The sequence below is a fragment of the Notothenia coriiceps genome, unplaced genomic scaffold (assembly GCF_000735185.1).
Source record: "Notothenia coriiceps isolate Sejong01 unplaced genomic scaffold, NC01 NC01_scaffold00037250, whole genome shotgun sequence".
NCBI classification, from domain to species: domain Eukaryota; kingdom Metazoa; phylum Chordata; class Actinopteri; order Perciformes; family Nototheniidae; genus Notothenia; species Notothenia coriiceps.
Window position 1 is genome coordinate 326,537 of NW_011369951.1, and position 24,806 is coordinate 351,342.

The 24,806-nt window shown below is 41.5% G+C and overlaps 1 protein-coding gene across 1 annotated transcript; it reads left to right on the plus strand.

The window, feature by feature from the left end:
* The first annotated feature begins 1,756 nt into the window (after positions 1-1,756).
* On the plus strand, positions 1,757-7,951 carry trib1 (tribbles pseudokinase 1). The gene is made up of 3 exons (XM_010795814.1): positions 1,757-2,409; positions 3,162-3,454; positions 6,286-7,951. Exons 1-3 carry the CDS (start codon positions 2,089-2,091, stop codon positions 6,758-6,760), a joined length of 1,089 nt encoding a protein of 362 aa, XP_010794116.1. The 5' UTR covers positions 1,757-2,088; the 3' UTR covers positions 6,761-7,951.
* Positions 7,952-24,806: the final 16,855 nt, after the last annotated feature.

The following is a 24,806-nucleotide window of genomic DNA, read 5'->3' on the forward strand; positions in this document are numbered from 1 at the left end:
CACACACACACACACACGTACACACTACAACCTGCAGTCCAGAAACATCTTTCATAAATGTAATATCAGCTCATACATGCAGTAGGTGACATGGTGTAATGATTAAAACATAAACTACAAAGTAAGCACAGACAAATCGTCATGTCACACACATGCAAAAGACACTGTGACTTTTACACAGCCACAAATAAGTCACTGTTTCCAGTGTATACCTCAACACTGTGTCACACACAAACAAGCAACAAACATGCATCATCACTTTGAAGCACTGACACCCCAGGCCCGGACTATTGTCAGATAACAATAAAGCTCCAGGCCTTCCACAGCTCTGCCGCCCATTCCCACAGTGACTGTTCCTCCTGCTTTTTGAACCAGAGAGAGAGAGAGGAAACCTGTTCCTGTGCCTGCTCAACGGCATGACAAACACACTTGCTCACAGAGACGCACGCACACATCAATCAGTTGGTGAGTCACCTTATTCATAGGACGACCACTGCACAAAGAAAGAATGCAAGGCCTAAAAATAACAGTCATCATTCCTATGGAATCTGCAGCTCATCCATGTTTGGTTGGCCTGCAAAGGTTCACATGACCCCTCTGAGTCAAGTTGAGCTGAGCTGCTGTGACCTGCTCAAGTGTGTGACCTCTTGGGGAAGGAACTGTATTGGAAATGTGGAAAGAAATGGTTTGGAACGGCATGCTTCTGTTTGGCAGAAGGGGTTGAGCAAAAGAGTGGCGATAGTGCTCAAAAACACACACACACAAACAAAGGCCAGCTGGTGCAGTGTGTTTTAGTGAATGCTCAGTGAGCCTCTGTGCTTGTGTGACATGAAGCAGTGGAGAAAGAGAACTCTTGCACAACCAGACACATGGTCACGCGTGTGTACACACCCCAACAAACACACATTTATAATTACCTCAACACAGGAATATTTTTCAAACCCACTACTGTATTTCACCCTTTACTCTCTAGTTCTTACATTCTTAAGTAACAGTTCATAGTTCACTGATTATACTTTTTTGCACGAATATTGCATAATTTTTCACACTGATTGCACAGTATTGGCTTGCTTGTTTTTGTATACACGTAGTTATAACTTGGGATCAGTGTCTCTGAGCCCAGCTGCTATGATGTTGTTTATGGAGCCACGCTGGCATATTTTATGTGAATGCTTATAGCTCAGCACCACGAAAGGCTTTATGGGGGTGAGTCATATCCACATAACAAACAAGCCCAGCATGGGAAAATATCATAGTGATGTTAAAGCTAGAGTTAAGGCTCATACACTGAGGCTTTGTACAAACTCGTTCACACTTGAGGCCTAACATTTGGAGAGCAAACACCTCAGGTGCCATACAGGAGGTCTGTGGAGAGATTGTTGCAACAACCGGTAATAAATGGCAATAAGAGCTGAACATTAGGGAACAACTGAGTCAGAGAAAGAGTTTTAAAGATTGTTAATTATTGTCTAAAACATGTGCATGCTTGATGAGGCAGCCATGATAAGTAGCAGATGATTTCTTCATTCCTCTCACATGGTCGGGTTTTTTCAGTATCAGCAAAATCTCAGAGCAGGAATTCTGAGATTCATGACACCATAACAAGCACGGGGAAAAATGACATAAATGTTTGCGCCATATGCTTGCGCAGTCTTCTTTGAAAGATAATACAGGAGGCAGTTTCATCTGAGCTGAGCAGGAGTCGGTGCCGTTACAGGATTGCTCAACGTGGTTGTGTGTCAGCAGGAGGCTGGATTGGTCGGGCGGAGTGTTCGAGCTCTGAGCTCAACATCACCGGAGCTCACTCACTCTCCCTCTCTCTGAGTGTGAGGCGGTCTCTCTTTCTCTCTCCTTTTCTATGTCTCTTTCTCCATCTCTCTCCCTCTCAGTCTAGACTCTGAGGGGTAGAGATTTTCTCACCAAAAGTACACAGACCTCAAAGCCACCGGCATTCACTCCAAAAAAGGATTGGATTATCGCTGAAGTTTCATTTCTAATGAATCTCACACTGGGACATGGAGTACACAGTTTGTAGTTTGTTTTAAAAAGGACTCATCCTAAAGCAGTCGGGGTTTCGTGTTTGCTTTGATGGTGAATCGGTCTATCAGGATGAACTTGCAGTGGAGCAGCCCGGCACCCTGCATCCGCGCCGGGAGAGTCGCGCACAAGCGGCTGGACTCTGACGACCAGCCGCCGGCCAAATGCGCCAGGCTGAGCACCGAGGTGGGGGACACGCAGGGTCTCCTCGGCACCTCTCCCGGGTCCCCGGTCAGCCCCGTCTCCAGCCCTGTCCCGACGACCCACCAGGGGCCGTCCAGGATAGGACCGTTTCTGCTTTTACCTCTGACAGACCGGGAGAGTGTGCACAGCGCGATGAACACCGACACAGGCGACGAGCTGCTGTGCAAGGTATGCGCAATCCCGTCATTGTGCAATTTCTTTGAATGAATGGTGTTTCGAGACATCGCGTTGCTCAATCGCCTGTCTGACATGTCATCAGTATTTAGCCGAGTTCCCCCCCAATTGTCATTCTCACGCGAAATTGCAGCAGTTGCTTCATTATTTTTGAAATCATGAAATTAAATTGTTATTTTAAAATCTGTTTACAAAATCCCAAAAGGCCAGGCAACCACTTTCGCCTGTGCCGTGTTGTGGATACACAGCTTTTAAAATCCACCGATCTCCACACCACAATGTGTCTGTCAACTCGGCTCATTTGCATACACGTCACTGCAATACTCCATGCTGTGACACACAAAATGCAAACATGAGGGGCAAAGAAAGACTCCAGTGATAAGGATCTGCTTTGATAAGGACAGGGTCTACCACTGTTCCACATCCTTATGTTTATTTTCCATGATAGACCTGCAGGCGTTTGGCTTTGTTGATTAATAAAGTTAATCACTGCATGCTTTGGTGATTCATTTGTCATGCTCTTGCAAAAGCAGCGTATTGAGCTGGAATCAAAGCATATTCTATACGCCTGATTTTCTTTTTTAACTCACTGCCAAATTTGCACGCTTGTACCCTCAGATTATCATTACGAACACACTGACCGATTGCCTCATCCCCCCTCACACAAACTCTCCCTCCCTATCTTCCTAATTTCCATCTCGATCTGTGTCCCTCATCTTCTTCTACTACTCTCCTCTCCCTCTCAGGTCTTTGATATGGGGGTGTACCAGGAAAAGATCAGAGCCTATGGGATCCTACCAACTCACAAGAATGTGGCCGGCTTCAGGGACATCATCCTTGGCGAACGCAAAGCTTACGTGTTCTTGGACAAGGACTTTGGGGACATGCACACCCTGGTGAAGAGCTGGCGCAGGCTGGACGAGGATCACGGCTGCAGGCTCTTTCGTCAGGTGGCTCTGGCTGTGGCACACTGCCACCAGGCAGGCATTGTGCTGGGTGACCTCAAACTGCGAAAGTTTGTCTTTGCTGATGAAAAAAGGTGAGAAAACACACCAACACTACCCTAAAACATCGTTTATCCACTTGTTACGCATCACATTCCTTTTTCTCCGTTTCCTTCAGCGCTTATAGTATCAGTTAACTTTATTTGGATACAGAATTGAACACATGCAGTGATGTGGGACGAGCCAGTGAAGGCAGCAGCTGATACACACAGGCCATGTGTGCAGATAGCAATGTGGGCACAGATAGAGTAGGAGGTTCTGTACTTGTGGAGGCAGACTGAATAGCTTCCCAGATTTTCGCCCTCTGTCTGTCTCCCTTTCTCACTCTCGATACGCTTCTTTGCATGTCTGTTGTGTGTTTGCTTTGCATGCGTGCGTGCGTGCGTGCGTGTATGTAGTGGGTGGCTGTTTGGCAGAGCTGCGAGACGAGGCTGGTGAATGAGACAATCGTCCCCTTCTGCTGTCTATATATTTATTACTCATTATTTATTAAATAATTACATCACAACTTTGCTGCAACAAGGATTCATTCAAACACACTGGCTTCCATTAAAGGAATTCAAAGCACTCCCGCACACATGCTGCTTAATATTTGCATGATGTACACATTATGTCCATGAACACACACACAAAACCCCTGCTTACAAAACTATTTGTCAGCTCTTTGCCCTTGCGTCACACTCTTTCCTGTAAGAGCCTGCTGATGGCAAACAACCCACCCCCCCCCCTTTCCAGGTTTCCAAAGGCCCTTTTTTCATGGAGACTTTTCAACAGTAATATTCTCCAGCCATGACCTCTGGCTTTGCGGGGTCACCCTGGATGAATGAGAGCAGACAGCCAGTGAGAGAAGTTGAAGTCCGTTGTGTCCCTCTGATAGCTATACGGCTGCAGAGCGATGAGTCACAGTGTATATGTGCAGAGGGGAAGAGGAGGGGGGGCTGCATGGCTCATTTTCTTTCTTGGCGTTTGTGAGTGTGTGTCCATACATGCATGTTTGTATGAGCGCTGATTACACATTCAGAGCAGGCTCAAAGGCCTTTTTTCACCTGTAATTCACTATTTTGTTAGCGGGGTGACAGCTTTGCAACACTGATGCTGCTGGAGCCACAAGACCCATTTGACCCTGGGGTTGTGGGATGACATCTTCATTTTGAACTTCTCTTTACACTTTGTCTGGAGACATCCTGCATTGCCACTACAAATAACCTTTTTGTATTGCAACTGTAACAAAGGCGGCAGATTATTCTGATAGCGTGGAACTTAGAACACCTTGGAACTCATCACACACACAAGTTTCCTTGAAATGTTGGGATCATTTATCCCATCATGTGGTCTTTCAAATTCACAATCAGGCATCTATCAAAGCCCAACTCGCTGTGATGCAATGCACCGGCCAACAATGCAGCACTCGAGCCAGAGCGAGAGAGAAAGTCACAACAATTTGTCAAATGCTATCTACATTTACACACACACACACAGTGCAGTTGGAAAAGCCAGTTTAGGGAAGGTGACTAGCACTATGAAGCATGCAGCCTTCCCGTGCGTCACTGATGTGGCAACAGCCATTTGAGGGTAATTATGGGATGGCTGGCGCCGTGAGTGTGGGACCCAGGTGCAGATAGCCGCCGCTCGAGAGAGAAAGAGAGGAAGATATGTACTCTCAACAGAAGGATGAGTCACTCCTTCCACCCCTCTAACTCTCTCTGTTCTGTTTCCTTTTCGGTCTGCGTCTCTCCTTCTCCTCTCATGACTTATCTCCTTCCCTATCTTGGTGTTTGAATATCAGTTCCTTCCTATCTTGGTCCTCCTGGCTGTCACTCTTTTCATCCGGCTCTCTGGCTGTCTATTTCCCTCTCCAGCCACTCTGTCTGACAGCTGAAGGGTCTCTAGATTAAACTGTGTGCGTTTGAATTGATAAAACCTCAATCAGCGTATTAGTCTGGGGAGCACATCTCGAGAGGCACAAATTAAATTGGAATCAAAAACACATCACGTTTGTTGCTGTAGATGAGAATTAATCACCCATTTCCCATCAATCATTTTGTAAGAGCGTTTCAGTGGTAATGTCTCTATCTGCAAATACACACTTTCACAAGCTTAGTTGCTCTGGTGCTGTCCACTCATTAACATGTCTAAATATAGCATTGTATGTGTGAGAAGGGGAGGAGGAGGGTGCTAGAGTTGTATATTTATATGTGTGTTTATGTGACCATGTGTGCCAGGAAGTCGTTGGAAATGTGCATAGGCAGCTCTGATTCTCAAACGGGACTAAATGTGGTCCACTTAGGTCATAGTGAGTTCACTGGTGTGTGTGTGTGTGTGTGTGTGTGTGTGTGTGTGTGTGTGTGTGTGTGTGCGTGTGTGTGTGTGTGTCCATCTGTTTGTCTGCTGTGCTGCTTAAGGCTCAAGGAAGGATGCTTGTTTTTCCATGATGCAATCAGTGACTTACATTTAACAGCTCTCTGAAATGTTAGACAGTGTTGAACAAAGTCTCTGTTAGATATAGACTCACACACACACACACTCAGTGGTGCACTCGATCGAGGATTGTTTTTTGCTTTAAATATTGTTGTACAAGGGATATCTAACGATACCATTTCCAACAACAACTTGACATACTGCAACAAATATTTTGTCTGATAAATGCAGATGTATGTGCCGGGATGAACATTTAGTTCTTAGGTTTTAACATGTGATTAAGATAGCTGAAGCCCTAAGTAGTACTTAATGTCCTTTTGGAAAGGAGATTACCAAATGTTTTGGGGAAATAGTTACAGTTAGTAAGTGTGTAGCTAAGATAAAGCTATTTAAATCACATAATGTTCCTTAGAAATGTCCTGACCTTCTTTTGCCTTTCTCTTCACAGGACACAAGTGAGACTAGAAAGCCTTGAGGACTGCCGCGTCCTAGAAGACCCAAACAACGACTCCATGTCCGACACCCACGGCTGCCCTGCCTATGTCAGCCCAGAGATCCTCAGCGGCTCTGCACCTTACTCTGGCAAGATGGCCGACATGTGGAGCCTTGGGGTCATGCTGTACACCATGCTGGTTGGCCGCTACCCCTTCCACGACCCCGACCCCGCCACGCTGTTTTCCAAAATCCGCAGAGGCCAGTGCTGTTTGCCAGAGGGCTTGTCGCCCAGGGCCAAGTGTCTGCTCCAGAGCCTGCTGAGGAAAGAACCCTCGGAGAGACTCACGGCCAATGAGCTGCTCGCTCACCCGTGGTTCCACCAGCCGCCATCGTCGCAGGAAGTGGCGCTGGGTGAACAGGAAGTGAGTTCGGCAGAACAGATGGTGCCATCCTTTGACGTGGAAGAGCAGGATGATCTGTTCTGCTGACGGACTCGATTAAGCTGAGTCTGGCTAAAGGACCAAATCAAAGATTGCTATAAGGGATCCATCGTTGTCTTTTTACATTGGCACTTTTTAGAAAACCCATTTGTGTACTGTTGAGTGTACATACACCCTCGAGCTTTCTACAAGAACTTACTGTACTGTATTTGGTTGTCGTATGTGTGTTACTTGTGTAAGGGCATTGTTCACAATGATAATACATTGTGTTACTAGGTGTACGATTTTTTTTAATATTTGGTGCTAAAAGAAACGACGAGGACTTTTCCAGATTATGTTCACAAAATAATCCCTTCAGGCTACTATGAGTGTATCATAGAAAATGAACCCACGGCTAACAGTAGTCACCAATGCTTGCTCTCAGCCTGGACTGACAACGCTTCAGAAAGCATTACAAGAATCCTGCTCAACGGGAGGAGACGTGATGTTGTTCCTCTCACTCCCTGGCCGGGCTGGAGGCTCCGCCAGCTGACTCACCAACCGGCTCGAGGAAGGCCTCGCACAAACTTGACATCTCGCAGCAGGCGGTGTCATAGAGTGAGAAAGATGCTTAGCGGAGGACTGATGTGTCACACTCAGCGGGGATGCTAGGAAGATCCCTCACTGCCAAGCTGGCAACGTATCAGCAAATGGAGAGAATTTACAAATCTCACACCAAGCGCAGAAGGTTGAGAAAGGCAGGGTGTCACTGGAGTAAAATTCACAGAAAAGTGTGGAAAGTTTGTCACACACACACACTTCACAATAATCAGTGTCACTGGGCCGACACAGAAAACGGTACAAAACTCAGTAATTTATTTATTTTTAACAGTTAAAACTAAAGCAATTAAATTGTTGAATCAAGAATTCATTATAATAAAGTTGCATCAGCTAATAACAGTGCAATTTTAACTGGGATCAATCTGTTTGGCTCTTCTGTAATGCTGTAACACTAATGCCAGTTTAAAAGTTAATGCGGTAAGTAGGCCTGGTGACATGCCCTTGCAGCAACAGAGATGATTGGATAAATCTTACGCCTCAAGGCATGCCACAGTAGGAATTAAGTGGGGAAAGTAAAAACACGGAGAATGTATAATATGGTACTTCCTACTGACGCAATACGAGTTAACTCTCAATCCAACAATGTTTGTATTTTTTAAGAAATGTGTCAAATATCCAGTTAAGCCATCAAGTAAAAAAGAAACAGAGAAATTAAGACTTCCACTTAGAAGTTGAACCTGTTTTTGTTCATTTCTGTTGGAACATTATGTCAAGCTGAGTTGCTTTCACAGAGCTGAGCTGTGCTGAGTGTTGTGCCCGTATCACTGTGTTTCATAAACTGAATGGCTCTGAATCAGTCGCAGTCATATCATATTTGATGTTGGTTGTCTGATGATGACTCAACACTTGAGCGTGTCTGCAGAGAACAGTCCTGACCTTGGCTGGAAGAATCTGTTCCGACTGTTTCGCTTCTTTAAATGGTACTTCTTTCCCCCTTCCTTTTTATTTTCCCGTTGATGTGGATCCATGGAAACTAGTCATATAGTTAGTGACATGAATTGACTGCATTCTAAAATATGTTTTATCTTGGATTGTGACAGGCGGATGAAGCGCTTCAGTGACGTTTATCCTCACAGGCTGTAGACCTGCAGTTAGCTACATTTGTTTTAACCCTAGCCACAAAAATGTGGCATATCTGAGAAGCACTGTGCATTCAATCTTTTACACAGTAGGCTGATAAAACAATCTGTTGCAGTTCTCTAATTATTTTCTCTCATCTGCTTGAAAAACCAGATGGTAACCGACTTGTGACAATCTGAATTGTCCCTTACAGAAAAGTAATTTAAGAGATTTATGATTTTGTTCCTGAATCATATATGTAAATTGAGTCACACATTCATGTGATACGTAGAGTAAACTGACACGGGTGCACAAACTTCATATTGCACTGTGAATTATGTATTTGTGACACAACCTAGAGGCTTTGAAATGTCTAGACAGGTTACACAGGAAATATATTCATTGTACAAAATATGTAAATATGTATATTTCAAATATGTGTGAAGATGTTGAATAAAGATCACATTTTTTCATATTCACATTGTTTGTTTTTTCATTAATGATCATTGTATGTCTCCCACACACACCCATGCAAACACCTGCACATTTCACAGCTTGACTGCATGCCTAGAAGTCTTTCCTGCAAGAATTCTCTCCACACAGCTCTTCATCACTGCGGAAGAAAACAATGCATTTTCAATTTCCTCCTTGAAAAGGAAAAAAACAACTCTCCCCCTCTCTGCCTTTCAACATTTACTCTTCTCTGACCTTTGCGTAATGTAACATTTAACTCCTCAAACACACAAATGTCAATAGTGGGTCAGTGTCTTTTCCTGGAACAAGGGGGAGCATGAACCCCATCACTGCTTTGTCCTGAGCTTCAGCAGTAACCGGTGGAACTCATCAAACACTGAACACCAACGTTATTAAATCTCAAATATTTTCCTTTTTTCTATCTAATCCACTTCGGCTTATGAATCACTGTTTGACCTATAAGAGCTTGGCATGTCTCCACCGTCGTTGTGTTATGACTACCTTAGGCATGGCTGGCTGTGGCTTGCGTAAGCGCTGTGTGCGTGTGTTAATGTGCATACCTGCCTGTGTGCGTGTGTGTGTGCATGTGTGTGTGTGTGTCAGAGCAGAAAAGTCAGATTAGGTATCAACAGGTTAGCTGGTGTGTCTCAGTAGCTGGGAAACTGCCAAACTAGCGATTGCTTAACACTTCAGATCTGGGCTTCTCGGGGGGATGTCAACACGGCCACCAAGAATTATGTTAGCATTAGGTCAAGTAATGAATATCTGAAGAATCGTGTGTGTATGGGAAAGGGTTTGTTTGAATAAAAGAGTTGGTTGAGATAAGGTGTGTGAGAAAACGTTATACATAAAGAAGTCTTTCATTAAAGGCTTTACAGGTTTAAAGATAGGGAAATAGTTTTGGGAAATAGGCTCATGCCCTTTCTTTTTGCGAGTTGGATGAAAAGATTGACACCAGTCTTTTGTTTGTAGCCAACACTTAATGTAATGCTGGATGCTGGTTAGTTTAGCTAGCATAAAAATAAGAAAAAAACTAAACAAAAAGTATTTAAAGTGACGCTGGTGAGCATTGTTGTAACTTTAGGACAAAGCCATGTTAGCTGTTTCCAAGTTTCCAGTCTTTATCCTAGGCTAAGCTAACCGGTTGCCAGCATTAGCTTCATATTTACGGTACAGAAGTGAGAATCATCTAATTTAAGCAAGACAGTGAAAGAAAAGATTTTCCAAAATGTCAAATGGTTCCTTTAAAAAGGGTTATAATAGAAAAGGTCATGGTTAGAAATCAAAAGGTAGTCTTTTGTTGTGAGGAGTAAAATAAAGTTAGGTGTTCTCCATTGTTTGTCTGTGTGATCTCATCCTAGTCCCTTGACCACAAGTGTAAACTTTATCCTTCCTTGTAATCAGGAATCATTTAAGTTTCCCCAACCACATAAACCTTTACATAACACGGTTCACAAACTTCCTTATTGGATAGACCAGAGTGTCATCGGACACTTCCTTGATCCTCCATTAGCAAACCTCTTTTGATGAAAGAGAAATTACAGAGAGAGAGAAGTTTCTGGTATTTCAGGGGAAGTTTGAAGCCATTTAAGGGCAAATTGAAAATCTGCAATGCTACAGTTACATCTTCTATGTAAAAACATAACTTTGACAAATAACTCTTTTTTTCAGAGGAAACCTATTTTAGTTGTTTGAAAGGTGGACCACACAGGATCAGGGGATCACAATGTCAAAAGGCCCTGCTTTACACACATAAACCACACAGGGAAGTGAAGAAGCAGATCTGAGATTTGAAAGTGGAGCACCTGCTTCAGTCTGAGATGAGGTTAAGTATTGTGTTTCTTCCTGGAACTCTTTGGCACTGGCAAACACTCCACTGATGCAATGGAAACGGTCTCCACTATTTTAAATAACTCTTGACCTGATTTATTTCACTATACAAATCCCTGAAGGAATGAGCGCTATTGTGTTGATATTAGTTTGGTGTAGAGTCTGACTGCTTGTAATAGGGTTGGTATTTACAAGTGTAATCTTAAATCTCAAAGGCATACCTTTATTTAAATCGTGTCAAGTTGTGATATCTTCTACCATCTTGTGGCTGTAAGGCAAACTGCAGCTTTGTGGCAAAAAAACATGTGCTGTGATACGTGTCCTTGTAGGGTATATACTGTTACACTCCTCTGTTGCTCTTCCCGATTGTTCTTCTAATGTCTCCTCAGTTAAAATGTGTTTTTGTTCTTGTTATTTGTTTATTTCTGATCTGAAACGCATTTTAAAGAGGACTTTATTGGCCATTATTAAAGCCATTTCTTTAAAAAGGCATTTCTAAGTTTGCCTTATTTGGAAAGTGCATAACAAATATTTGTAATTTCTAATACAGTTCTGAAATGAAACTTTATTTTAAAAGGAAGCCCACAGAAGAAATGTGAGATATGGCTGCTTTTCTCATTTTATATTATGGTGAATTAAATAGCTTTGTCAACTACAAAAACAAGCCATCTGAAGGTTTACACCTTGGATATTTAATGCTATTTTCTAATGATTAATAACCCAATCAATCAATTGATTAAAAGGGGCTCTTTTGGAGTATTTCACAAAGAACAGTGATGTCCTTGAGATGTAACAAATATGTTGAAGGCATTTCGTCCTTCAAAGTAATGACATTGTTTTGAACGTTTTGAAACCTCTATTGTTTAAATTCAAGCTAAGGATTGGCATTTTGCTGCGATCCTTTCCACATTACTGCCACCTGTTGAATCGTGAAAGTGTAATAATGGGAAACCACTACCAGACGTTTGTATTGTGTTCACTGTGCACAAAAACAAACAGGAACACACCCATCCAAACATAGCTTTGAAGCCCTACAAATTGTCAGAAGCTCTTTTAAATGAGAAAATAATCAGTCAGTAATAAACACAATCGCTAGGTGTTGCCCGAGTAAAACGATCAAATAGTATTATATTTCTAGACCAGCGTGAGACTCTATTTGGAGGTAAATAAGAATCTTGAGTGTTGTCTGAGTCAACAGGCTCTTGTAAAAAGACATGAGGGGAATGTTTGTCTAAGGAGGTTATTTTGAGCAAAGTGGCCCCTGAAGGCTCTGTCTGTGTCATCACGATTGTGTATTCAGACAAATAAATGGAAACCGAAAAACATTCAAATGTGACGATGACAGAGCCCTGGGATGACCATTTTACAGGCTTTGTTTGCCCTGACTTCTTTAACTCGTGTTAATCTGTCATTCAGTGCCTGGCAGGTTCCCCTGTGTCTGAGCCCTAAATCATGCCTGGACATTTAAAATACATAATAATGCCAGCTTGCTCCTTAAAGCCTTGTTGGTAAAGGTGTATATTAAACAGAGCTTAAGCTAACTTGATACTTTAAGGATTCCCTCCCCACATCAGACTCCTGAACACAGTTTATGATGACTTTGTTATGACAACAAAAGTCCAGGAGAGGGCGATGTTTTCATGCACCTGGCCAGGTTGTTCTTCATCTTTGCAATTTAATGACCCTGTTTTACATTAGAAACAGGTGGATCATAAGAGCAATATATCATGGTATGGAATTTATAACAAACAAGCATTGAAATACAAAACAATGTAGTTTGTTATAGGTAAACATGCACATGTGTTATCAGGAACAATTCGTCTGATGAAATCTACATAACTAAAGAACATCTGATCACTGAGGTTTTTTTTATTGTAATAGGCTGGATGATTGGCAGTCATTGTTTCCAAAGCAATTGAAATGCATTCCCACCTATATTTATATTTTAGGCAAACATGGTACTACCTCAGATTTGAGCTCTATGGGGTTTTGAACAGCAGCAGACCAAATTTGTTTAAATTGTTTGGTTGTAAAATCGTCCATCTGTCAGCCTTTCTGGCCTCAACTTAAAATTGTCGCCAGATTATCCAATCAGCGTAAGAACACACGTAGAGCTCTTAAAAAACACGCTTTAATAAAGCTAATGAGAAATGTTTGAAGAATTCTCAGCGGCACCTCAAAGTATTCTGCTCTGCAGAGACGTCACGTGTGTGGTGTGAGTCAAGGATATTTATACAACAATTATTGTCAAATTTTATTTTACTCTTCAGTGTCAGAGTATTTTATTAGCAGATCCTCAGTTTGGCCTTGAAGAAAACTTAAATGTAAGATGAGTTTAGTTTATAGTTCATTGTACCGGAGTAGTGTGTGCACACCTTATTATGAGTAATGTCCTTTAATGTTCTATGAAATCTAACCTTGACTGGAATATTTGCTCTGCAAACAAAATAAATGAAAAAGAAACTGAATGGGATTGTCAGAAATGTATATGGTGTGCCCTCAAATATTTGACCATATTTTCCAGGAGACTATTCATTTCATTCATTTTTCTTATTCACCGTTTGTCTTTCATTATCATCCTATTAGTAGATTTCCTCATGACATGATGGGACCTCGTATGTGCATGCATTCACACAGTCACTTCTCAACACACACACACACTCACAAACACATGACCTCAATGCCAATTTTGAGTCATATCGGGCGAAAACTGTGGCCACCATTACAGAGCTTAAAAAAGGTCTATTTTCACACACACCTATCGCTGTCCTCACCTTTCTGTATTATTGAGTCTATCGCTCAGTTGGACATGGTTACTGAGCCTGTTTCATTAAAGTAAATGTGTCTCTGCTGGGTAAAAGAGACGAAACAAAGATACGTGATTCTAAGTGCTAAGCAAACAACACATCCCACAAGTGCTCATCATTACATCCATTCAGCTCTGTACGATTCGCTGCAGATTCCTGGAAATGTGTTATTCTATCACCGGCTTTGTGCGCTCTGCCTGCCATGTGAACACTGACATCACTGACTGCTGCTAATGGGGCCAATGGAGTGAACCAAAGCCTCTCTAAAAGGCTTTGTGTCATTCATAAAGCCATACTGTCTGACAGCTTTGAATAATCTGAATTTTTTTATTCGGACACTTTCTACTTATAGGGCCAATTTCTGGTCAAAGACATGAGGAGGTCGAGCCCAGCCAAGCATGCACTCATCGGAAGGCGATGAAGCATCAAAAACACGCTGCAAAACCATCATAAGACCAACATAGATTGACACACACACACACACACACACACACACACACACACACACACACACACACACACACACACACACACACACACACACACACACACACACACACCTGAATCTTTCAGGGAATCTTGCAGCTGCGACACCATGCCTCTTATATTTGTCTAATTTTCTAAAATAAATCACTTCAGCAGGAACTGTCTTATACCAAAATCAGGTGTTGAATATTACAAAATTAAGACAAAGGCAGAAACTCAATGTTCTAGGCCTCTCATAGAGCACAGTTGTATTTTTGTCTTTTGGGAATTATTGAAATGAAGTACTCCACTGCAATCCTGCAGGGTGTCTTCACTCAAAAGCATCCTCTTGCATGTCACTCATGCTTCAAGGAATGAACAATATATTGTTCTTTCAGGGCTCCCTTGTTCAAAAGCAACAGTTTCAACCGACAAATTCCTGACTTTTTAGTTTCCTCCTTCAGAGTGAGTGCTTTTACACAATCACCACCAGTCTCTCTGCAATTAGGCCCATCTCTGTGAGGAGAATAGAAATGAAGAGGCTTTGTGTTCATCATTCATGGTACGAACTACGAACTGGAACTTTCGCCAACCAGGAGTTGATTATTTCTCATAGGAAGGCAATAAAGGTCTTGCTAAATATAAATACTAAACCGATCAGGGAGACCTGGCATTTGTATCGTATAGTACAAGTAAAAGCTGCTTAATTCTTAACCTCCTCTAAAATGATTAATCAGCACTTTTCCTTACTGATAGCATAGAGAAAATGGTGCAAGAGATTAGCTCAGAATTGAACAAAGAGCACAGTGTGGAGGGATTTGCTCTGCCACACAGGACCATTTCGTCTAAATGAGTATACAGTGGCTGTGGCTGCAGCCTTTGTGGTCTTTCATGCCATTGAGCTTTCTAATTATTCTTATTCTCTAAAAATGCCCATTAGCCAACTTGCTGCTCACTTGAAGCCTGTGGATAAGATGTGGAGTACACAGGTCCCATTGTACGAAAGTACACGGATCAGTTCAGCGGCATTAACCCTTTTCCTATACTGGTTTCCAAAATAGCATGCTTGAAAGCCAAAGGGCTGGAATACCCCTGTGCCTGTGGATGTAACAGTAAATACAGCAGTGGAACATCACCTTTACCTTTCTGGGCTTTACTTTTACATAATTCATTTTTTGGAGGACTTGCATTTCAACATTTTAACATTACATTATGAACAATAAGTATTGGAAGTTTCCAACTGTGTTGAAAAAAGATACAACTAGATCCATATCAACCAGTGGATGAGATTTTCAAACTTTTGACCATGGCTTGATCAACAATAAGCAATAACAAAATAATATTAAAAGACTTCATAATTTAAAACTCTGGACCACTCTTGATAACCGCTAACCTGTGAAAACAACAATAAAATTACATAAAACTACCGTATCAAGCTGCTTATTTACACATCCAAAAGATACAGAGCAACAATGGCATTAATCTAAAGTCTTGTTTCTGGTAGACATAACTCAATAGTTCCTCTACTTTAGAAATAAATGAAAAGGTTGCTTGAATTTTGTACAAAAGTAATAGGAGGTTCCTTTAAATGTCAACATAGCAAATCCACTTATTGGGAAACATCTGAAATATGGCCTCTGATGTCCAAACCGACATCATTTCCATTTCTAAGGAAAACACAGCCTGTTCATAAAACTGATGAACAATTATACAAGTGTATATAAGTGTAGCCTCGCTAGAATTAACTAAATGAGACAAAACACTGACTATTAAATTGAAGGACATACATAAAAGACTAAGGATGGATGCCCAAGCACAATTAGGCCACAGAAATGAACAACTTGACACTATTTAAATCAACAGCATAAAGCAAGAACACGGATGTGTGTAAACAAAATCACAGCAGCAGCCACAAAGTAACACAGCACAATAGATGTTACTTGTTGGACGCTTTAATCCAAAGCTATTTACATACTCAATACTGTGGGCAATCCCCCACAGGAGCAATCTGGGGTGAAGTGTCTTGCCCAGTGACACAACGACATGCTGACTGCAGTGGGGTTTGAATTTGTGCTACCCTGATCATAACACCAACGCACTAGTCCACTGCGCCAAAGCCTCCCCCACATAATCAAAGCCACAAAAACACAGAATATTAAAAGGAAAGGAACTACACAATGTTTAGACATTTCGTAACACAAATCCGTTACTAGGGAACGCCGGTGGTTCCTGTACAGTTGCAACAAGTTACAGATGTTCACAACAATAAGCCAGTTTGCATTGTAGCCACCTGTTTGAACGTCATGCTGTGAATCTTCTGTGAATCCTCCTCAGTCTGCTCCAGGTTCATCTCAGTTCACAGTCCTCTCTGTCCCACTGAGCTCCTCAATGTTCCCAAAACTTGAGAGCTGAATGTGAAGCTCTGCAGCCAAACTCATCAGGTCACTAACTGCAGAAAGTCCTCACACACCTAACTGAAGGTAAACGTTCCTCATGAGTCACTTCTGGAGGATCCTCTGTTAGCATCGTAGCATGTTAGCATGTTATCAATTAAACCAGACAACGTGCACCTGTTGATGACACGCATCGTTAGTGTGTTTGATCACTTGGTTTGTGTGTTTACTGAATGTTGCATTAAGTCACTGCTAAACTGCGGTAAACTTTTTAAAAGTGTCAGCTCTACCGTTACCCAATAATGGAGCCTTAATTGCATGGTTTTGCTTCTTTTTTTTTGTAGGCTATTTGCGCCAGTATTAGTATATCCTTGGCCCTCATTTTCGGAGTGTCACCTGTTGCTCTGCCCTGCGGCAGCCGCAGAAACACTAGCAGTTTCTTCTCAGCTCCTTTACTGTACAATACTTCTGTGTCTGATATGTAACCTAGGCTAAGTGCTTTCTTAAAAACGCAAAATGTGGCAAACAATAAGACATGTGGAGGTGTCTTTGTTGTTGTTTGTCAGTGCTGTTCTTGAGTAGCTATGTGGTGTAATGGATGTCTGATTATATCTGTATAGGCTACAATACATTTCCGAAATGACTAACATGTCTATCAAAGGTTACTATATGTGTCTCTGTGTTCACCAGCTTTAAATTGTGCAATTTCACCTTTCCCCTCAGCATCATATCACTTTATTCTGAGTGTGCTGCACGTGCATGTATAGGCCTACTTATGACAATATGACAAGCATGCAGCATGTAATTGGACTAAACTGCATTGATCCTCAGAGGAGGGATTAAACACAGTTGCCCTGACATGCTGTCTTCACTCTCATTAATTTTACTTCTGAGGCTATTGGCCCATCACCATGCCATGTCCCTGCTCGTTGGCTGGTTAGCTTGTCTCTGAGTGGGAGAAATTGAGACCATTACCTTCTTAGACATATTTTCATTAATTAAAGTATCAAGCGCAGACGCAAGTTTGTGTAGAGTCCCAGAAGTGTGTCAAACATGAAAAGAGATTTAATGACCAATCAACATAGTTACACAAAGACCTAATCAATTTACTCTGAGCTCCCCACGGGTGAGCCAGGGGGTTATGAACAGGGGAGCTGTGAAAGGGGTAATCTTCACTTCTTTGCATAGCAAAAAGGCTTAGCTGGAGATAAGCTCACTCTGTAGCATGAATGGCAAGTAATATAAGATAGAGACTGCTCGCTTTAGAAGAAAAGTTGGTCACACATCTGAGATACCTGAAAGGACTTACATGAGTTAATAAATTATGAATGCAGACGCAAAAGAATACAAATGTGCAAACAAAAAAGAACAAAAACACAGGCCAGAAAGTGTTTACTTGCATGCAAGCTAAATGGCCTTTAAAAGAAACACAATGACTTACAAAAGCGAAATAAATGCTTCAGGTGAAATCGATTTACCTCGCTTTGTTTTGGAATGCCTGTGTGTGTTTTATTCACTGCTTCTACACATAACAGGTAGCTCATGAGTCCGCGGGCGATGGATGGAGAGGAGAAAAAACAGTCACAGGCTGAACGAATGATGGACAGATGGAGAGAAAAGTAAGACAGGAGTTTAGGTGCTGATGGCTTGGAGTCAGGAAACCGAACCATATTCAGCAGCAGGATGTGAGCGAAAATGGAACAAGACGAGAGAAATGGAGACAGAGAATAATAGAAAAGCGAGAAGTAAAGAAGGGGTGTTGCAGCAAGCTGGGAGTTCAGTTTGCATGGCTCCACTCTGCGGGTGACTTTAATTACTTTTCAGCGTCACTGCCTCTCCTGGTCATGAGCTGCATGCTCTGATCACCAGCTTCTGATTATTGGGCCTTTGTGAGGGCTTCTGCCCGCTGTCAGGCTGTAATTAAGTTTGCACTGGAGAGCATCTCAGCACGTCAGAAAGCTTACAAAGCCATCATCCATGCTCTCTTTCTCTTTGGGTTTAAACTGCATGGTGCCGAGGAACTCAAAGGTTAAGGCAATTGCATACAGAAGTTGTGTTATATTAGGAGATCTTTATGTGTTATTATAATTGTCTGAAAGCCAGTCTGTTTTTAAAACTGACTTGCAGAAGGGTAAAATAATGTGAACTGAGTTTGAGTATACATTTGATTTATAATGAGGCAGCATAATAAAGCACTGAATCATCCTGTCATTCTGAAACACTTGTGATTATTTTAATAAAGGGAAGTAATGCCTCACACACCTAACACTATCCACCAGGCAGGGAACTGGTAAGATAATGAAAACCAGCCTTGACAGTGAAAATGAAGCCACTACATGCTAACTGTCCCCATGGCCACCATATACCCTTGGTGTTGATCTGTCTCCCTGTTGCTGTAATGTGATTCACAAACCTTCCTCTCACCTTTTAGAAACCTCTTCAATTTCTCTTTTATTCGACAGATCAGATTCTCTACACATGTATTTCTGTCCTTCAAGCATGCTGCATTCAACCATGACTGTGCAATCACTAACAGCAGTAGTCTTCTCACATATTTTTTAAATATCACAACTATATATTGGAATAAATCTAAACAGTGATACACCACAGTAGTGAGTCAGCTCTTCTAAACGTAGCACATGACTGCTATGTTTTACATTTAGTAGGCATCCATATTAAAGCCTTATAATGCATTATTTCTTATTAACAACATTAATTCATTTTTGTTATTTATAATTACATTTAATGATATCCTTGTCTGCATCTTATAACTTGTGGTGTACCTCAAGGTTCTATTCCAGGACCTATTTTTTTTTTTAATGAAATACTCCTACTGGCTTTGTTGTTTGCCCTTTCTATTTTTGAACTTCCTAACCTTTCTATGCATCATTTGATCCATCTCTCTAGCCACTCCCTACATCCCTGCCATTGATCTTTGCTACTCCCTTTTTTCCTCATATCCCCACCCCTGTATGTCTCTCTTTCTCCCCCTTCAATCACTCTCCACTGAACCAAAAAGCAGGGAATGAGATGGCATGAAGAGAGAACCGCAGGTGTCTATTGAAGTAGTGACCATCCAGGCAGCCCACCCCTGAGCGCCCACAACCCACCGTTGCATGCACTTGTTTGAAGCTCGCACCTTTCCGAGCCATCGCATGCAGCTGCTTGGAGCCTCTGAGCCATTGCAGTCCAGCACCTTCCTGCTGAGCAAAGTCTAAAGAGTTGGGAAAACCTTGAATTGTACCAAAGTCAAAGGATTCTCTGGACTTAATGTTCATCTGCCAAGAGCAGATTCGAAGAGCATCGCTGCAGGGAACAGACCAATCCGTCTGTGGCGTTTGCCTTTTTGTGGGGTTTTTTCAAGCAATGTGTATGAAGAGAGCAATGAATCGCAGAGATTCCTGCAGAGAAAGGACCCAAAGAGTAATCACCAGAGTTTCATAACAGTTTGACCTTGCTAACTGAAAGAAAAGTGTTACAAACACTATAAAACTGCATACATACCTTTATTACATGACAATCAAATCCAAATGTACAGTAACCACTCTGCTAGCTACACTGATCTTTTGTAGGCTTTAGCTGACTCATAACTGGATATTGAAGCCAGGCTGCAGATGACCCGCTCACTCTGGGAGACAGCAGGGATGTGATGATGGAAATTGACAAGATGTTCATTTCATTCTGCCAGACAAACACCCCCATGCCACCCACCCCGCTGCTACGAGACTAAGTTATGAGTTCAGCTTTTCATTAAAAGAGTTATATCTTCAAGGATGTTCTTTCAGAGAACATCTTTGTACTGTAGGTCAGCCACCAGCATTTAGTAAAGGCAACAAACACAAGTGCTGTACACATGTGAAAGTGACATGGGGGTCTCCTACTATTATAAGGAACATATATTAGTACAATTTTTCTTTCATTCAGTATTTTTCTTTTTTTTTGTACAACTTGCAGGCAGGAGGACACTGCTGCTGTCTATTTAAAAGAGGAATCAAGATGCAGACCTTCTGCCATGCCTGATTACCCACAATGCATCTCAACTGCTGACAGCCTGGTTGAAGATTCAGTTGTGTTCAGTTATAATAGCCTCAAACAGAAATAAATAGGGGGCTCCAGAGGTCTGTTGAGCTTAAATTCTTTCTAATTTGACATTTATTTTATTATTATTTTATTAATTTTTTTACTAGTCTTTACACCCAGCCTTTGGAAATATAGGATTTGATGCAGCTCCCTGTATAGTCAGAAGGCTTTAGACAAGTTATTTCATATTATGCAGTATAATTAAAGACATATAAATGGACTTTAATATGTAAGAATGGCACAATTCCTTAATAATATAAAAATGTGAACAAAAGGTAACAAGCTTGCACGGTAAAGGTTTTCATCTTTTGCTTACCCATATAGCCTTGGCCAATAAACTATCATTCCACCAAAATGTAATGAAAATCTGAGAATAATTTTCTGATTTCTTTTCTGTAATGACTAGTAACAAAAAAGCAAATGTTTGTAGTTAAAGCAGAATAATTAGAGGGAAGCTGGTGAACTAGCTCCCTGATCTACACTATTTGGCTCAGCCGTAGTTATAAAGCCTGGCTGGAAATACTTTTAATATGAAGCTCTGTATCCTGGCAACCATAGAATTGGCCTTGAAATGCGATTGGAGGGTTTTCCCTGGCCTGGAGCTCCAATGTCTCCAGGGGAGATTTCTAAGACACAAATATGTCACATTCAAACTACCTCTTAAGTCATACACATCCATTGTTAAGAGTAATACAACTCCAGGCATGGCCTTCCCTTAAACACTCCTCATTATACCCACAATTAAAGTTGCAACAGTTTACTTGGGGCGTTTGGGTGGCAGATAAAAGCTGTTTTTATGTAGGCTATGGTAATATCATCTGGAGCAAAAAGTGCCAATTGCCTTTGATTGCTTCCGTGCCCGAGAGCGTCTTTGTGTCTTTTTCCTGTCGCTATCAGCGTGTTTGCCTTTCAGCACAGCCAGCCATCAGACGAGCTTTTGCTCCCCAAACCAACTTCCCTGACACACAGCAAGATTTTCGTCAAGCTTCTCCTCGAAGGCAGCAATGCTACCAATTACCTCCACGGAGCCAGCCAGCCGTCTCGCCGGTTTGACAGATGACTTTGACCTCAGCAAACATGAGGACCGTCTCTTTGGTTGACACATACGCCTGCTGTTGAAGGGAGAGGTTGATGGGTTGAGGTGCGGGTATGGAGGATGCAAACCTTATTCTCAGATTGCATCCTTTACAGTACAAGCCTCCGGCAAGCAAGGACAGGTAAGTTATCTCCATGGCATCTTTCTGTATGACCCCTTGCGAATGAACCTCTATGCAATTTTCTGAAAACGCTGGTACACACAGTGACATTTTTCCCATAATGATAGGGTTCATAACCTGCATACTGCTGGGCCTGAGAGCTCAGCCTTACGCTTACTGAGCTGTGACTGATTTCAGCTTCCTGCGATAAGAGGCGTTGAATGAGGATGTTGAGTTGTGTGAGAAACATCGATGTGAGGACAATAATAAAGGAATTACTATGTTTATTTACACGGGAGCAAGTTATCAAAACAAACATTGAAAACTGCGTCTCATAAAACTGAGATAAAAAAAACGAATTACAGGAATAAAACCAACAATATCAACAAAGCGAACAATACCAGGACATTTCATTTTGCTTCCAAACAATGCAGATGACTGAGCCTGTAGTTCTGTAATCTTGCAGGCTCCCTTGTGTTTTATGATGGAGCAGATATGACTCCGCTAATGTGCTTCCATTAGATGGAGGGTGAATACAAAAAGCAATGCCGTTACTGTACACTTTTACCCTCCTCTACAACAAAAATAACCTCTGTTTATCAGTTTTATATCAACATAAATGCACAGGGAAAACAAACTCACATGAAATACATGCCCTTGGTAATTGGAGCACAATTGTTTTTCAAATGGTGGCGCTGCGTGACTCCCCACGCTGTTATTAACATTCCCTCTGATATAACATGCTGCTAAAACACCCTTAATCAGACTAAGGCTCTCTAGCTTTACGCTCCACATGCAACTGACTTGATCCTTTGTTTTCTGTGCCGCTGTTGTTATTGTAATCAAGCTTCTTGACACACTGGAATTTCCTCTGCTTAGGCTGCCACACAGGGCACAATGTGATGAAAATGTACCTCATGAGTGTGAGCTCATTATTCTCGGCTTTACACACACTGTGAATACAAACAGAGTTAACGTACCCCGTGTACCTCCCCTCTAGTAGATGCCAAAGGAAATACAAATTAGATTTGCTGGGTAACCACATTTTAGCACTTATTTAATAATCCTCATTTTAAATCCACAGCTAGAACAGGTTTTGCTGCAAATACAGGACCTTTCTATTAGATATTTCAACATGGTAACTTACATTTTAAATGCCCTCTTCTATCATGATCTCTTCTCCTTTTTAGTTTTCTTTTTTAGATGTTATCCCCTGATGTCAACAAAAACACAGTGAAAGTCAGTGCACGTTGAACATTGTCTGATTATCTGGTAATGAGGTGCAGAAGAATTGATTAAATAAAGGATTCACAATATGACTCTACACAACGCCTTTTATTTTATTCTCAATGTTGCATTACTTATCTTTCTTTTTATTGAGTTTGAAGTAATTATTTCCTTTAATTAAATACATTGTTGTTTCAGCGGTGACTTGCAGATATTGATATTTCTGCGATGTCCAGGTCTGATTGTCATTCTAATTTCCTCCTAATACCAGCCTTGGGTGAGTGTTTTTGTTTCAAGGTTAGAGTTTCAGAAGGGCTCAGCACCGACTGCAGTGCAGGAGCCGGACCGCATGGTCAGCACCAGAGGCAACAATCTGAAAGAGTGTCTTTGACAGTTTGTCCTCTGCCCTCCCTCTTAACAGTTTGTAGTAAGAAACAATGAGGTTCACCTCTCTCATGTCATCCAGTGATGTTTTAAAGAAATTCAAAGCTGCCAAAGCTGATTTTCTTGTGGCTTATGTGCAACGGAAACAAGCTGTGAACTCCATACTGTTATTTTGTTACCTTTTGGGAGAGAACATGTATCAGAGAAACAATAGCATTAATTTCGAGCTGTGTTTCAGGCGAAGTCAAGAATAAAAGTCCAATATTTGTTCTTTTTCAGCTCTGATGTTGGCTCTGACTGTGTAACTTGCTGCAGTTAAATACCATCACTATGTGCAATATGTGCTATATGTGCAATTACATTATATACATAAGCCATTAATAACTGTGTAATATATACCTGGCTGCTAAATTCTAAGAACTGTTACAGGATTTGTATTTTGGAAAGTATTTTTTTCTTTTACTTTTATTTTTTTATATAATATTTTTTCTATTATATCATAACTTAGTACTTGTTTCTTTACATTAAGCTGTCTGTTGCTCTTTCCTGCTGTAACGATGCAAATTTCCCCTCTGTGGGACTAATAAAGGTATTCTGATTCTGATTCTACCAGATCCCAAGGGAAAAATCTGACTCTTATGCTGCTGAATGCTAAACTATGTTTCAACATGCAACCCTCAACTCGATCAGTTTGCTGTGTTGAAGCTTTTTGCTGGAAACAGATGTTTGCTACAGTGGAAAACGACCCGTTCAGAGTGATGAGAATGAACAAAAAGTTGCAGGTCATGAACTAAAGAGATGAAGATGAAAAAACAGTCCTTGGAAACAAATTGGGCATATTAACTTATTGTTATCATAACAAATATGGAAGGTCCAGAGTGTCTTGATTTAGTGTCCTCTGGCATTGAGGTCTGTTGTCTCACTTCTCCCTTTTCTTATTGTGTCGGATAGCTTTGGTGGCCTTCAGGTAATGTAAAAAACTCAAGACATCATATTCAGAGCCAGAGTTTAGTTTGTCTATCCTGGGCTACTGTAGAAACATGGCGGTGCGACGTGGTAAACTCAATAAAGAAGCCCCGTTTGTTATAAAGATGTGAAGGGCTATCTAAGCTAAAGCAAACATGACGATTCAGGCGATTATACAGAAATGAAAACAAAGTTATGAAGGCTATTTCATATCTTCCAAAATTCACCCACAAACCTACACACTGTTCCTTTAGAGTCAAGGTTTGGAACATATTACATTTCATAGAGAGACAGAATTAGAGCCAAAATGGAGGTCGGATGTCACTCACACATGCCGGAGAGATGACCCAGCCAGCTGTTACCCCTACTGGCATCTGGAAATCACACATGTATGCAAATGAGCAGCAATTAGGACGTGGATGCTCATTTGGCCTAATCTGTGACCAGATCAAGGGGGACAAAGCCAAATGAGTTTAAACAGGAAAAGGTAACATTTATAATGAATAGTAAAAATGTGATGCACGTTGGCTGACCTCGCTTAATTCTACACTTTACATTATGTACCATATACCAGAGGAGTCAACTCTCTTTACACAGAGATCTAAGTGACAGC